Source organism: Microtus ochrogaster, linkage group LG9, assembly GCF_000317375.1.
Source record: "Microtus ochrogaster isolate Prairie Vole_2 linkage group LG9, MicOch1.0, whole genome shotgun sequence".
In the NCBI taxonomy this organism is placed as follows: domain Eukaryota; kingdom Metazoa; phylum Chordata; class Mammalia; order Rodentia; family Cricetidae; genus Microtus; species Microtus ochrogaster.
In genome coordinates this window covers 25,734,030-25,749,086 of record NC_022034.1, presented here as the reverse complement: position 1 = coordinate 25,749,086, position 15,057 = coordinate 25,734,030, and the positions used below count along the sequence as shown (strand labels likewise).

The 15,057-nt window shown below is 43.6% G+C and overlaps 1 protein-coding gene across 1 annotated transcript in view; it reads left to right on the top strand.

Annotated features, from left to right (window-relative positions):
• The first annotated feature begins 4,671 nt into the window (after window positions 1-4,671).
• The window catches only part of LOC101990172 (sodium-dependent glucose transporter 1C-like), a 24,142-nt gene continuing 13,756 nt past the window's right edge, over window positions 4,672-15,057 (top strand). Inside the window, 3 exon segments of the mRNA XM_005363594.2 lie at window positions 4,672-4,735; window positions 5,961-6,077; window positions 8,312-9,363. Coding sequence (XP_005363651.1) covers window positions 4,687-4,735; window positions 5,961-6,077; window positions 8,312-9,363 — 1,218 coding nt within the window. The 5' untranslated portion in view covers window positions 4,672-4,686.

The window sequence follows — 15,057 nt, the reverse complement described above, 5'->3', positions numbered from 1 at the left end:
TACACAGGAACTTGACAAGGAACTGTGTAGTTTTGTATATGAAGAGGGACCACAGAACACAGAGGTGGCGGAGCCAGCTTAGTTACGATGCTAACTTTTTTTTTTCGAGACGGGGTTTCTCTGTAGCTTTGGTTCCTGTCCTGGAACTAGCTCTTGTAGACCAGGCTGGCCTCGAACTCACAGAGATCCACCTGCCTCTGCCTCCCGAGTGCTGGGATTAAAGGCGTATGCCACCATCGCCCGGCTGATGCTAACTTCTTACGCACACTGACAACACTGATTCTGATCATCTCCCCGAACCCTGAAGCCTTGTAAGGCAGTTGCTGGATGCTGTTTTCATAGAGGAAGATACAGTTATTTCCTCCTGAGTGCTAAGGCTGGTGGAAAAGAAGCCAGAATTCAGTCTGAGGTTTGCACGACTCCAAAATCTGTGCTCTCTTCACCAAACTACACATGATTTTCTTCACATTTGCCCTATATAAGCTGTTTAATTCTGTTTAATTCATGTATCATTCACCTGTGTAATCTGGCTTCAGCTCACACCCGACTAGACACCTGCTCTACTCCAGGGACAACTCTGGTTTTTTGGCAGTTTTAATTCTTTAGCTAATGCAATAATTTACCTACCAAAACTTTGACTTTTTGTTTTCTTGAGACCAGGTTTCTCTATGTAGTGCTTGCTGTCCCGCAACTTGCTTTGTAGACCAGGCTGACCTCAAACTCGCAGAGATCTGCCTGCCTTTGTCTCCTGAATGCTGGGATTAAAGGCGTGAGCCACCACATCCAGCTTTTTGAGCGGTTTTCTTGTGCTAGGAACTATAGCCTGACTTTCTTTTCTGCCGCCAGTCCCAAATAATTATTAAAACTGGCTTTAGCTTAGGCTTGTCTTAACTAGCTCTTATAACTTAAATTCACCCATTTATATCAATCTACGTTCTGTCACGTGGTGTTACCTCGCTTTCATCCTGCACCTCCTGCTTCTTCTCCAGCTAGCTGGCAACTCCGCCTGCCCTCTTCTTCCCAGAGTGCTCTCTTGTCTCCGGAAGTCCTGCCTAACCTCTTCCTAACTATTGGCTGTTCAGCTTTTATCACACCGATCACAGCAATACATTTTCACACCGTGTGTACAAATATCCCACAACAAGGAATTCTATTCATTCGGGGTACATTGGATGCCAAATCAGACATAACGTCTGACGTCATGATTTCAGAGTGGGTCCAGGTGACACGCTCAGGCTTGACATCAGTGACTGCTTCTTAACCATCTAGCATGAGTAACTTTTAAAGAACTATTTTTGCTGTCCTGTTTCTACAGTTTTTAACCCTTTACTGGCTATACAACCAATTGCTTCTGCTCGACACATTCAAACAATGTCTTGGGGTTTCTTGCGTGTTTGTTTTGTTGCCTCAGCAGGCCTTTGAATGTGTGGTACTGCTGCTTAGGCTTCCTGGATGCTGTGGTTACAGGTGTGATCCACCACGCCTGGCTTGCACACCAATTACTTCCTTATAGCGATGACTTGATGTTGTTGGGTCCTGGAATCCCCCCTAATCAAAGACTATTGCAATCAGGTCTGGCGGCTTATGCCTAGTATCCTAGCTTTGCTGAGCTAAAGCGGAAGGTTGAGACGTTCAGGTCAGCCAGAGCTACAAAGTTAAGATCTTACTGCAAACAGGAGGGAATGGAACCAATTAGCTCTTTAGACAAAATTGGTTTCAATTCAGCCTTTTCACAATGAAGAGGTCTGGTTTTAGGAATATCTATAGAAGTAATATTGACAGAACTTGAGATATTGAGGAGAAAGAAGAGGAAGTATGAAGGTGTGATCTTGGAGTCTGCCTGGAGCTGACCAGGTAGACGGTGGTGACGGTATATATGGCTGCCCCAGATTCTCACTGTTGGGCAAGCTGACTGCAAACCGATTTCAAGCTGGACTCTCTCAAGTAGCAGGGCCACCAGACAGCAGTCATGTCTCCGAATTTTAAAGTCCTGTTAGTTGTTATGTGCTGCTTCAGAGGCCACCTGCACACCCCGAAATTCTCAGAGCTGTGATTTCGGAGATCGACTGTGGCCTTTGCGACTCTGTGCTTGAAATGCAAACAAGAAGGAAAGTCATAGACAGGAAGTTGGAAGCTGATTCAGGAGACGTCTCTGGGGTGATTTGGAAAGGCTTAGTAACCACACGTGGATGAAGCTGTTTTAGCAGGATGAGGTGACTAGGGTTTGTGGTCTAGGAGCCTCAGAGTATTCCGAAAGAGGACCTAGAGTTGGGGCACGCCCACAAGGATGGGATGGGGGGTTTGGATAAAGACCAAACTAAGCGACCTTGTCTTCTGTGAAGAAGCGAAGGCCTTAGTAAGCAAAACTTTAGTCGGCCATCTAATTTATCATGCTACTTCAGAAACAAGTGCTGAATTGGACGAGACACATATCCGAAACCACAGCTTTGGACCTAGGTTTGTTTCTGGAGTTGCTGTTTCCACTGTTGGCGATTGACTGGGCGGCAGCGTTGCGAGGATTGGTTAACACAAACGAAAGATGATGTGCGAGCTTCCTCGAATGTCTGTGGAGTGGAAAGATGAACACCGAGGCAGAGAAATGTCGGGTGTCAAGGGCTGGGCTCTGGCCAAGTTTACAAAGGCCAAGCCACCCCCCCCTTCCTCTCCGTAGGTGACGGGGGTGTGGTCTGGCCTCACCTTGTGGGTGTGGCAGTGCTTCTCCTTGGGGCTTAGCGGTGTCATCTGTAGGTAGACTGCTTTTACACTGGCGACCGGGGAGCCCAGCAGAGGCGCTGGCTGCAGTGCGGACGTCGCAGGGACGGATAACCCTGGAGGTGGCGTGGGGTGCCGCGCGGCAGGCTGCGCCCAGATCTTACTCGCCTGGACGAGATTGAAGGCATCCAGAGCGTTTTGGAACCGCCAAGCTGGAGCTAGAGACGGATCTGGAATTCCGCTGGGCCCCGGCCCCCGCGCAGCTCCTCCTGCAGGAATCCGGGGCCCCAGCGACGCACAAGGAGCGGGAGGTGGCCGCGGCTGGGCGCAGCGGCGGGACGCGTCGCGGGCTGCTCTGGTTCACCACGCTGGTCCTATATGCCGCCTTCGTGGGGCTGGTGAGAGCCCAGGCTGTCCCTTACCAGGCTGGGCCAGGAGGTTCCCAGTAGAAACGATCACTCCCTGGCTGCAGACCTGCTTCCCTAGCCTGTACAGTGGGAGATCGAGTGCATTCATCTTTCTGGGTCTCCGTTTTCCTATCTAGGAAATGATCACAGTTCTAATCTTGGAGGGTTTTTTTGTCAACTCAAACGGATTGCCTTAATGTAAACTTTCATGGTCATGGGTACGATGGGAAGAGATACAGAAAGGGAGGCCCAGACTTTCAGCTGCTCACCTCCACAATCACCCGTGCAAACTCCGGGGTTGGCTGAGGAAGTTCAGCTACCTGGCAATTTTGCAGACGGAAAATGACTTTTCTTCATCATTCAGGTGGTTAGGTGGTAGGAGTAAGCCCCTTCGGATGCCAGTAGCCACAGTCTTTAAGATTTTAGCATTTTTAGACACGGTGCCACTAAGTAGCCCAAACTGGGGCCAAACTCAGTGGTGGTGTTTCTGCCCCAGGGATTACAGATCAGCACACCTGGCTTGCTTCTCTGGTTTCTTTGATGTAGGAGGAACTGCGAAGGAAAATTCTCCGGGTGCCTAGATAGCCTTCCCTGTGTGCTGAAGTCTCAAAGTCCCTTGGAGGACTTTGATAAGGACCTGTACTCGGTATTCTTTCCTTGAACTTGGTGCTTGCTGCTGGCCTGTCCTTACTTGTCGTCCTTCGTCCTGGGTCCCTGCTATTAAAAGGGGGCACACTGGTTTGAAGCAGATCGGTGCCGTTACCGTCAATCACTCTTAGAATATAGATAGATGACTTAGAAACGTTTTTCTTAAAAGGGCCAATGCTAACACATTGTAAGGCAACATTTTATTGATGAAACCGTTGTGTATGTGTGCATGCAATAGTTCCTTAAAAGTCTATACTCCTTCCTGGTGGCTTTGGAATTTCACTAAAGAAGATCATAGATTTAGAAACATTCAGAGAGTTGATTTCCAGCATATTGTGTTTGTGTAGGTCAGAGAAACCTATGTATGTCAGAAGGATTGCATTTTTTTTTAACATAACCAACATGAGCAATGAACTGATGTTTGGGAATTTAAATTTTGACAACTAAATTCCTAGATCAGTAATAAATGGAGTATATTTAAAATAAAATATTTTGAGAATACATTTGATATATCTTAGTAACTATTAATACAGAAAAAATCTTGTAAGGTGATCTTCAAAATCTAAAAAGAACTGCAACCAAAGCCAGACAACATTTAAATACTGAGTAGAAGATGACTCACAGGAGCGTATGCCTCTAATAGTAAAGGGTTGCCCATCTTGTCTTGTTTGAATAAAGGGAACCTCTATATTACATTGTAATTCCTGCCTCCCATGCTTTATTATGGAAAATGCCACCATTTAGATGCATACCAATTTAGTGGTTGTAAGTTTAAAGCTCTTCTCATTTTAAATTTTAGGGAATAAGCATTGCTATCCTTGGGCCAACATTTCCAGATCTGGCAAGAAATGTGAACCAAAACATCAGCAGTCTGTCTATCATTTTTGTGGGCCGTGCCTCTGGATTTGTTTGTGGCACCATGATTGGTGGAGCTCTCATTGACTATATGAATCATTTTTTACTTTTGGGTAAGTTAACACTGCTTTTTTGCTTCTTTTTTTTTTTCCCCAGTGAATTTTAAACTTGACTTTAAGCATTAAAAGCATAGACTGAAGAATGGTTGACAACAGCAATGGGTGTGGGCATCCTCCCCTTCTGTACAGAGTCCATCCATACTGAACACTCTAAAACTTGATTGGCTCTTTCTCAGGAGCATTGGTAACCCTGAGCAATGCTGACTTTTACTGTCGGCTCTGCTCCAGGCTCACACACTGGCTAACCTTGAAGCTCTGCTTATCTGAGGGTATGGCAGGGCTTCTGGGGCCTTGGGGTCAGAATAACTCCTGGAACCTGGCTAGGCTCTGTGGACTTGGGGTTGAAGATGAAGGAACAGGGAGATGGTGTAGCCTGCACTCAGGCCTAGTGCCCTTGTCAGAGTTGAGCACAGGTTGATCCTCTCAGATCCTGACCCTGGAAGAGAGGGCAGAATTGTCAGCATGCCTTTTTTCAATAAATTGGCATAATTAAAAAATTTTAGGTTACTGTGATAAAACTCCTTTGGAGGCAAGGTGAATAATTTATTGCTGACAAATAAGTAATCATCATTACTCCCAAAGTTGGCTAAAAGATTGTTTTTTTCTGTACTTCATTTCCTTTTATCCTCCAAATGAACTTATTTGGTAAAATTTCCCTGTCATCTATTATGATTTTTATTCTTGCGTTGTTACCTCATATAAGAATTTTCTTTGAAGTAATACTTTTGGGGTTAACACAGACACTAAAAAAATTATTTTTTTATAATTTATAATTTGACCATTAGCAATAATAAAATTGTATTCAAGTCATAGTAATTAATACTTTTGTAGTCCACAAATATTATAAAAAGATTTAGATAAAACCACCATGCATTGCAACTGTATCTCTCATCTACTCATGATTGAAATTTTACTGTGGTGGTAGTGGTGGCTTTGCCTTTTTGGCTTGATTGTCTTTGAGACAAGATCTCACCATGTTACCTTAACTGGCCTGAAACTTTCTTTGCAGAACGTGCTGGCCTCAAACACAGAGATTTACCTGCCTCAGTCTCCCAGACATTGGGATTAACATTAGTGTGTACTACCATGCCCAGCCCAAGACCAACCAGTTTTAATTCGGTATTATTTTTCATTTATAGAATTTGTTATGATGTTCCTTTGACCTAGGACCCTGATGAATACTTGTTTTATAGCTGGCTTTATTGTCTTCTGTTTTCAGGTGTGTCAATGTTGGCTACTACAGTTGGCTTTTATTTCATTCCTTTCTGCAAGAAGGCAGTCTTACTGGTTGTCATGATGTCTGTCTTTGGTGCTTCGGTTGGTGCTGTGGATACAGGTTAGTGAACCCTTTGGAGTCATCTCCTGATTTGGGGATAGTACAATGAGTAAGAATAGACCATATGAAATTGTGGCATCGTTTGTCTTGCTCTTAAGATGGCAGGGACTCGCACAATCAGATTACATTTCCATCACCCCTTCTTCCTGCCAATCAGGGCTGGGCATGGTGGTAAACACTAACTTTAATCACAACCAACCAATTGTTATCCACTAACTATGACGTGAACTTTGAGAATTTTGCTTTATGAGAGATTGTTGGGCTGTCCCCAACATGGAAGGACTCCCTTTCTGCAGGAAATTATAATGCAAATGGGCTAGCTCTCATTCTGGGACAGAGTTTGGCCGCTCTGGTATAAAAGAAAACGATGATTTGATAGGACAAAGTATATTAATTACTTTGTAATTGCTGTGATAAAACACTATAATGAAAGCAACTTGTAGGAGAAAGACTATTTGGGCTTAGGGTTCCAGAGGTCCCATGACGGGAGAGCAAAAGCATCGCGGTAGGAGCAGGAAGCTGGGACCACTCATCTTGAACCACAAGCATAAAGCAGAGGGAGCAGTTAGAAATGGTTGGAGGCCTTTAAATTCTCAAAGCCTGCCCCAGAGGCACACTTCCTCCAGCAAGGCCACCTCCTAACCCTACCTAAACATTATTTTTAGTATACCACCAAATAGGGATCAAGTATTCAAATGCCGGAGACTATGGAGGACATTCTCAGTTAAAGCACCACACAGGGGTAGAATTACTTAGTATACGGCTGCAGAAGCACAGAAGGAGTCATTCAACTTCAGATGCAACCGGATTCTAGACTTAGAGAAATCCGTGAGGGTACCATATTCTTGCCTTTGTTTTTGGTTGTTTTTCCTTTCTCTGCAGCAGAAAATCTCCATGTTTCACTCTATCACTGAAGATCTCCTAAATTACATGTAGATCATTACTTATCCCTAATCCTAGCTTTCAATTCCCAACTTTCTTGTTCTAAGGGAAGAACAATATTTGATAGATCATGGAAATATTTTACACTTCAAGCTCCATTTGAATGCAAAAATTACAGTGTGGAACCATATGATTGTCTCAAAATACCTGATTTGTTTAAAGATAACCAAACACTAGATGCTTTTGGCTTTTTACTGTGTGGGTGTTGAAACTATGTAGTGTACAATTCTGAAAATTGTTTTTGTTTCCTCTAACAAGTATGCCACAATTCTGGGGCAATCTGGCTCCCAGTTGGGTGTCATGCATCTGGTTTAGACTTAAGCAAACAATATTCTTCAATTGGAATTGACACCTAATTGGAAGTACTGAATCTTTGGCAGTTTCTCCACCATTAGATTAAATTTTGCCTAGTATCTATATATATTTACATACGGACCTGGGGATATAGCTCAGTTGGTCAGAGTATCTGCCTAGCATGCATGAAATACTGTGTTTAATCCCACGCACTGCATAAACTGAATGGCACATTCTTGTAATCCTAGTAGTTAAGTGGCACCGGTGGGAGTACCAAAAATTTAAGATCATCTTTAGCTACATAACAAGTTCAAAGTCAATAGGACATATATGAGAACTGTCTCAAAAATACAAATAAATTTAGCAGTGTCTTGTTGTTTCTATTGCTCTGAAGAGATGCTATGACCAAGGCAACTTATAGAAGAAAGCATTTAATTGGGAGTTAGTTTACAATTTCAGAGGGTGAGTCCATGATCATCATGGCAAGGGGCATGGTGGCTTCCAGGCAGGCATGGCACGGGGGAATAGTAGATGAGGACTTTAGATCCTCATTTGGAGAGAAGGAGGGGAGGCGGAGGGAGATGGAAAGGAGGAGGGAGCAGGATATATTGACTAGACTTGGGGTTTTGAAACCTCAAAACCCACCCCCAGGGATAAACTTCAACACCTAGCCCTTCCTAAACAGGTCCCCAGGTGGGGACTAGGCTTTCAAATATGTGAGCTTATGGGGGCTACTCTGATTCAAACCCCCACAGTTAGTAATCTCCCAGTGAGATTACCATTGTTTTATGATAAACTGTCTCAAATGTACCTAGCTCACGTGACGGTTTACTAACTTATAAACTTCACTTATGAAGATGAGCTGGAACCCACCCCTCTGGTGATAGGGGTTGAAGCTCCTTAATTGGCTCTGGTGTAAACATCACAAGCTCCCATAGCCCAATCCAGACACCTCTCCCTCCATGAAGCGCCTGACAAATTGTTTCTTTAACTTGTAGGTGGGAACGTCCTCATCTTAGCTCTTTGGGGAGACAAAGGAGCCCCACACATGCAGGCCTTGCACTTCAGCTTCGCCTTGGGTGCCTTCCTGGCTCCCCTGCTGGCTAAGTTGGCCTGGGGTACAACAGCGTCCACTCAGAACCACACAGAGCCCGACTTTGACCCTCTAATGCTGAACCGATCCTCTGAAGCCAGCCCAGATGCTCTGTTTGCGGTACCTGATGACATGAATCTGCTGTGGACGTACGCTTCCATTGGCACCTATGCGCTAGTAGTTTCTGTCTTTCTCTTTGGTCTGTTTTGTAAGAAACTCTCAAGGCAGAAAAAATCCACAGAATCTAGTCAGAGAGTTCGAAGAGCTAAATATCATTGGGCCTTGCTCTGCCTCCTCTTCATCTTCTTCTTCTTTTATGTTGGAGCCGAGATAACATTTGGTTCTTACATATTCTCCTTCGCCACCACCCATGTTGGCATGAAAGAAACTGAAGCAGCGGGCTTGAACTCTGTCTTCTGGGGGGCCTTCTCAGCCTGCAGGGGCCTGGCCATCTTCTTTGCCACATTCTTACAGCCTGGAACCATGATTGTGTTGAGCAACGTTGGCAGCCTTGTTTCATCTTTGTTTCTGGTGCTTTTTGACAAGAGCCCTCTCTGCCTCTGGATCGCGACTTCTGTGTATGGAGCCTCGATGGCAACCACATTTCCCAGTGGCATTTCCTGGATCGAGCAGTACACCACCTTAACTGGGAAGTCTGCAGCATTCTTTGTAGTTGGTGCTTCTCTGGGGGAAATGGCTTTTCCTGCAGTCATCGGAATCATTGAGAGACACTACCCAGGACTGCCGGTGGTTCTGTACGTCTGTTTTGCATCAGCCATCTTCACGGGAGTTCTTTTTCCCGTGATGTATAAATTAGCCACCTTACCCCTGCGTCACCAGGCAAAAGAAAGAAAGAGTGAGGACTGAAGAGCTTCGCTTTCCAGCTCTAGGCTCAATGACTGTGAGGCAGAAAAGAAATGGAAAGAGGCAGAAAAATGGAATGGAACACATTCTGAGGTAGGTGAGATGAAGGATTCGAGGCATCTGTAACCGAGGAGTCTAGACATATTTCTAGTTGATAGAGCCCACAGCTGATGCTTCCCAAACCCCTCCATGTGTGAGGCCCCTCAGGTAATGGCTGCAACCCCCTGGGATACACCAGGAGAAAATGGACAAACGTTTGGAAAAGATAACTTGTTTAGTAACTTCATAGTTCCTACACTTACGGCCAGGGGAGCCACATAAGTTCTCAGCAATTTCCTGGGGTCAGCTTCTAGAGCTACTGTACAGTAGCTGCTGAACTGTTTTTTAAAATTCTGGAATTTCCAGAGTCTTCCATAATGTACCAAGTGATCTCATATAGTGGGATCTTGTAACGAGGCTCCTGTTTGAGAGACTTATTAGGAAATATGGGGTTTTTTTTGGTGTGGTGTGTGCTGAAAGGCATCTATAGGTAAGAAATTGGTAGTGCTCCAGTAGGGAGGTACCACGGAGATGTGGAATGGATTGGCCTTTGCTGTGAAAATGATCAAGCGTCCATTTTCTCTTGGATGAGTGGGAGAGGGTAGTTTTGACGCAAGAGAAACTGGAAGTAGTAAAAATTGATGCTATAAAGGATGTACTCTGCTTAGGAAATGAAGTAGCATTTAGTTAAAGGGTGGTACCTCCACGCTCACTGGCAGAGAAGTAGTGTACTGACCAAGTTCGCTAGAAACTGAAGAGATAAAACTTTGTGCCATAATCTAAGTTTAGGATTGCCGAGAAAATTTCTGCTAGATGATTATTCACCAAGACTGACCTCCAGTTAGGTTCCATCCCCATAACGAAAGGGTCTTATAAGCTGTCATTAGGCCCATCGCCATATCAAAGAACATACCTCTAAAGGGCAGCTGAAGGGGGCAGAGCAGGGTGACAACCATCACTATGCCCTGGCAAGATGAATCTAGGAGCAACTATGTCACAACACTGGTGTGCTCAACAAACTATTCTGACAATATCTTTGTGTGTAAATCTCCCACCTGCCCAAGTGTCCAGACACACGGTCTCCTATGACTGCTTAAATTGGTCCAAGTATAACCTGGACCAGGACCTGAGAGATTTAAGGGTGACAACATTTGTGGAAAGAATCGGCCTAAGGTGTGAGTAGGAGCTAGGAAATCTTCAACTCAAGGCCAGCTCTTCTTTGGGCATTAGCCACAGTCAGCTTCATGGCTTTTTGGATTTTTGTACAGAGGTTTTCCTTTATTAACCTCTAAGTGTGCAGCATGATTTCTCACTAAGTAGGCATATTATTTCTATAACAATTTCATGGAAGCATATTTGGAAATGGGGATACATTATGTAATTCTTTGCCGTATCCCTAGTGTTGGGTTAAAGAATGCTAAGGACTTGTTTGGTTTGGTCCTTTTTCTTTCCATCTTTTTTTTTAAAGATTTATTTATTAAGCATACAATATACTGCTGGCAAGGAGATTGTGAACCACCATGTGGTTGCTGGGAATTGAACTTGGGACCTCTGGAAGAGCAGCCAGTGCTCTTACCCTCTGAGCCATCTCTCCAGCCCTGGTTTGGTCCTTTAATGAGAACACAGGAAGAATACTTTCCCTCAACTGGAGACCTGCTTTCTGGATTCACGATGAACACTGACCGGGGACTTCTTTCACGTCATCTCCTTGTCCTTCACCCTGGAAATGCAAGTGAGAGGATTTCCAGACTGAGAAACCCACAGGGTTTAGAGTTTGTGCAAGACATCTGCTGAACAGCCCTTCCTTCTCTTAAGATGACCATAAAAAAGTTTGAAGAATGTGCTTATATGGATATATGCTAACACCTTAGTACTTTATTTGAATAATTATATGAAAAACACTTTCATTGCTGGATTTCATTATTGTTATTGTCCTGTTTTGTTTTGCCTGGTTTTGAAATAATGTTTTGTTGTATATCATAGACTGGCCTGGAACTGGTGAACCCTCTACCTCAGCCTTCTGAATCACACCCTGCACCTCCAGGTCACAATAGTGCTGTATTTGATCCATCCTAAAATAAATCTTTTCCTAATACTTTAACATCTTGAAACAGATATGAAATAATCATTCAACTCTTTAAACAAATTGTATGTTCTCCATACAAATATGGAAATGATGTACTTCAGTATAATTAGTATCTTAGTCATTGAAATGTGATTATTCTAATTATTACAATCATACTATTTTACAGATAATTTTTTAAAGTTATGGGTGGTCTCACTGTAACATCCAGGCTGGCTCCAAATAACGGGGTTCAAAGTGGTTCTACTTCCTCAGTATCCTGAGTAAGAGGACAGACAGGTGCCTCCACCCCAGACAGAATGTTCTATCTGCATATGCTGTTTCCAGTTATATTCACTTGGTACTTAGAGAGAGCATGGCCCAATACTAGAAGCTGTTACAGAGGTGCTACTTCAGCGCACAGCTGTAGACAGGGTCTGTTCCATTCTCAGGGTTTGGACATCAGTTACATTATAAACACTATTAAAAACAGGCTAGATTTTTAAACTTATGATGAGGCAGTCTTTCCTAGGGGTTGGACTCCCTGTGCAGCCTCCTGGGCTTCTCCTTGAACTTGAAATACCTGGGAGTCCAATATACTGAGAAGAGGGTGTTTTGTAACCAAGGGTGGGGATAAGAAAGGCTATTTCCTGAACATGGCAAAGCCGGCCCGTGTCATCCTTAGACAAGCCTGAAATTAATGTGAGATTATATTTCTTTCTACATTTTAGCTGACTGATGTTGGATTTCTACCATATTACAATATGTTTTCTCTTTCCTAATTTCTATAAATGTGCTTTTGATAAACGTGCTTTAGTTTGTTCATGTGGGATGCCCCTCTGTATACTGTGAAAATATTTTATTACCATTGGTTAATAAAGAAGCTGATTTGGCCAATAGCCAGGCAGAATAGAGCCAGGCAGGAAATCCAAGCAAAGATATAGGAAAAAAGGAGTCTAAGTCTGGGAGACAGCAGCAGCTGCCAGGGAAGCAAGATATGAGGTAACAAGTCACAAGCCTAGTAGCAAAATATTGAATAATAAAAATGAGTTAAAGTTGTAAGAGCTAGTTAATAATAAGCCTGAGCTAATAGGCCAAACAGTTTGTAATTAATATTAAGCCTCTGAGTGGTTATTGGAGAACTGGCAGGCAAGAGAGAAACTTCCAGTTACAAATGGCATACCAACATGAAGCTCTTGAATTTCCAAAACACCTAGAAAAATTTTAAAAAGGTTATGAATGCACAAAAATAGAACTGCGCTGAGCTTCCTAGTCTCATGATTTCCTGCCAACAGCAGCAGGCCAGAGGTGTATCTCCCAACACCTGCCTGTAAGGTGGAGCTGGCTACCAGCCACCATGAGCTAAGCTGCATGGTAGGTTTCCACAGTCTCACACAGGTCTCGGTACAGAATGGCTAATCTTACTCATACGGACAAAACAAAAAAGTTTGTGGGCTTGTGGGCAGCTGTATGCTACCTGATGGGGGAGGGGGTACAGGAGGGGAGCAGGGGTGGGGTAATCATGAAACCCGTTGCTACCTCCATCGTATTGAAAAGTAAAGCATGGCAGAACCAACAGCCAAAGTAGGCACTCTGGTCCTAGCCACGCCCACTGGACAGTTTAAAACAGTGATCAAAAAATATTACAGATTAATAAAGACAGGTTCTAAACGGGTCACAGTGTGCTAAAAAAAATGTACATGGCTTGGGAGAAAGGAAAAGAGTATAGAGAGTTATGAAAAATAATTTTTAAAAATAAAACAAAGTCTTTAAAGAGACAGTCAAGGTAAAATAAGAGAAAAAGCCACAAAAGATGGGAAATACACAGAGAACCTGGATTATGTAGACTACTGTGTTTTCTTTGAATTTTTTGACTGCTAACGAGCTGACTACAGAGAGACATTTGGTTGTGGGGCTGTTAAGAAGCCAACATGAAGGTACCTGCAACACCAGTTACCGCTCTAGTGGAACACCACCGTCCACACCCTCATGCCACTATGAGTTCATCTTGGGGACTTAACAACCTTGCACTGACCTGGTGGATAAGCATTACTGATTGCTACTTATTTATGTTCCGTTTTGCCTAGGCAGGTTTTACAAATGACCCTTGTCTCATTTTACTACATTTCTTAGTAACTTCTGTGAGGCTAAACAGGGGTCTATCTATAGCCTCTGCTTTCGGAGGGCAGAAGATGGAACACAGGGACATAACCATGTGATAAGAATGTGGTATACACTTCAAAACCCACAATGGATTCCACAAACGACACAAGAGTGGCTGTTGTGTCGGGCTACAACAGACCTCCAGATGATGGAGTTGCTGGCTCACAGACTCCACTTTGGGTAACAATGGTGCACCTTTGGGGAGTCTCTGAACGCATTTGCTCCCTTTCTCCCATAGGCACATGCACACAGCACACACCGTGTACAAGATGCCCTGTATAAACATCTCCAGCTGTAAACCAGGTGTTTAGGCTTCTCCGCGTGTGTCACTGACTGTTGGTCATTTCCTTCATGTTTGTAGAGCACCAACTTGTTTTTTCCAGTACTGGAGATTAAGCCCAGGGCCTCACGCATACCAGACAAGTGCCCTGCCTTGGAGCTGTGTCTTTCTCCTAAGTGCCGCTAATTTTGCATTTTCTGCTGATGTGCATCTGGGGCAGAGCTACTCTGATACACACAGAGCCCCTGTCCTAATGGAGTTCATCCTTAATGCAGCCCTGCCAATAGAAGTTTCTGCAATGGTGCAGATAAGTTTCCTTATCTGTGCTGGCCTGTAATACAACAAGCTACTTTCAGTATGAGTTTAGCTCTCAAGATATGATATATTCATCTGTCTCACAAGACAATTTGGGGGTTCTATATCAATGGGAGGATGTATTTAACATCGTCCCCAATTCATACTTATGTTTCAATAATGTTTTAATTTTCAAATTTTTTATTTATTTATTTACTATGACTTGTATAATGACAAATCCATTTCTAATTTAAACAGAAACAGCTGCATTGACTACAGGCTGCTGTATTGGAGAGCTAGTGAATCTACATCATTCTATTATTCATAGAGGTGTTGCCAAAATGCATTTATTTCTTGTTCCTCGGGAAATTAACAGTATCTAGAGGCAGGAATATATGTAAATACCTTATTAAATTGCATAATTCCCATCGCCTTTGTGAAAAGCCTAGACTTAAGAGCTCGTGGTGCAGACACTGGAGCTAAATGATATCAAAGGGTATTAAGTGTATAAAGCCACGCTTGCTTAGGAAGAGGCTTTGTAACCCTTTTCCTAAATACATTTTGGTCAATTGTCATTTGAGCTAGATCTTGAGGCAGGAAGACCCAGGCTTTTATCTGGATCTTGAGGCAGAGGGATACACACCTTTAATATAGATTTTGAGATGGGAAGAGACTCTTAATCTGGGCCACACCTTCTGCTGGAAGTCTGTATAAGGACACTGGAAGAAGGAAGGGATTGTGTTCGCTCTTCACCTGCTCGCTCTCACCTTGTCAGCACATCCATTCCTCACTGGCATTGGAGCCCACTTCTTCTGGACTCCAGCATATACAGAAGACCAGCTGAGACACTCAGCCTCGTGGGACTGAACAACTGCTACATTCCTGGGCTTTCCATTCACAGCTAGACACTGCTGGACTGCAGCCTGTAAGTCACTCCAATACACACACA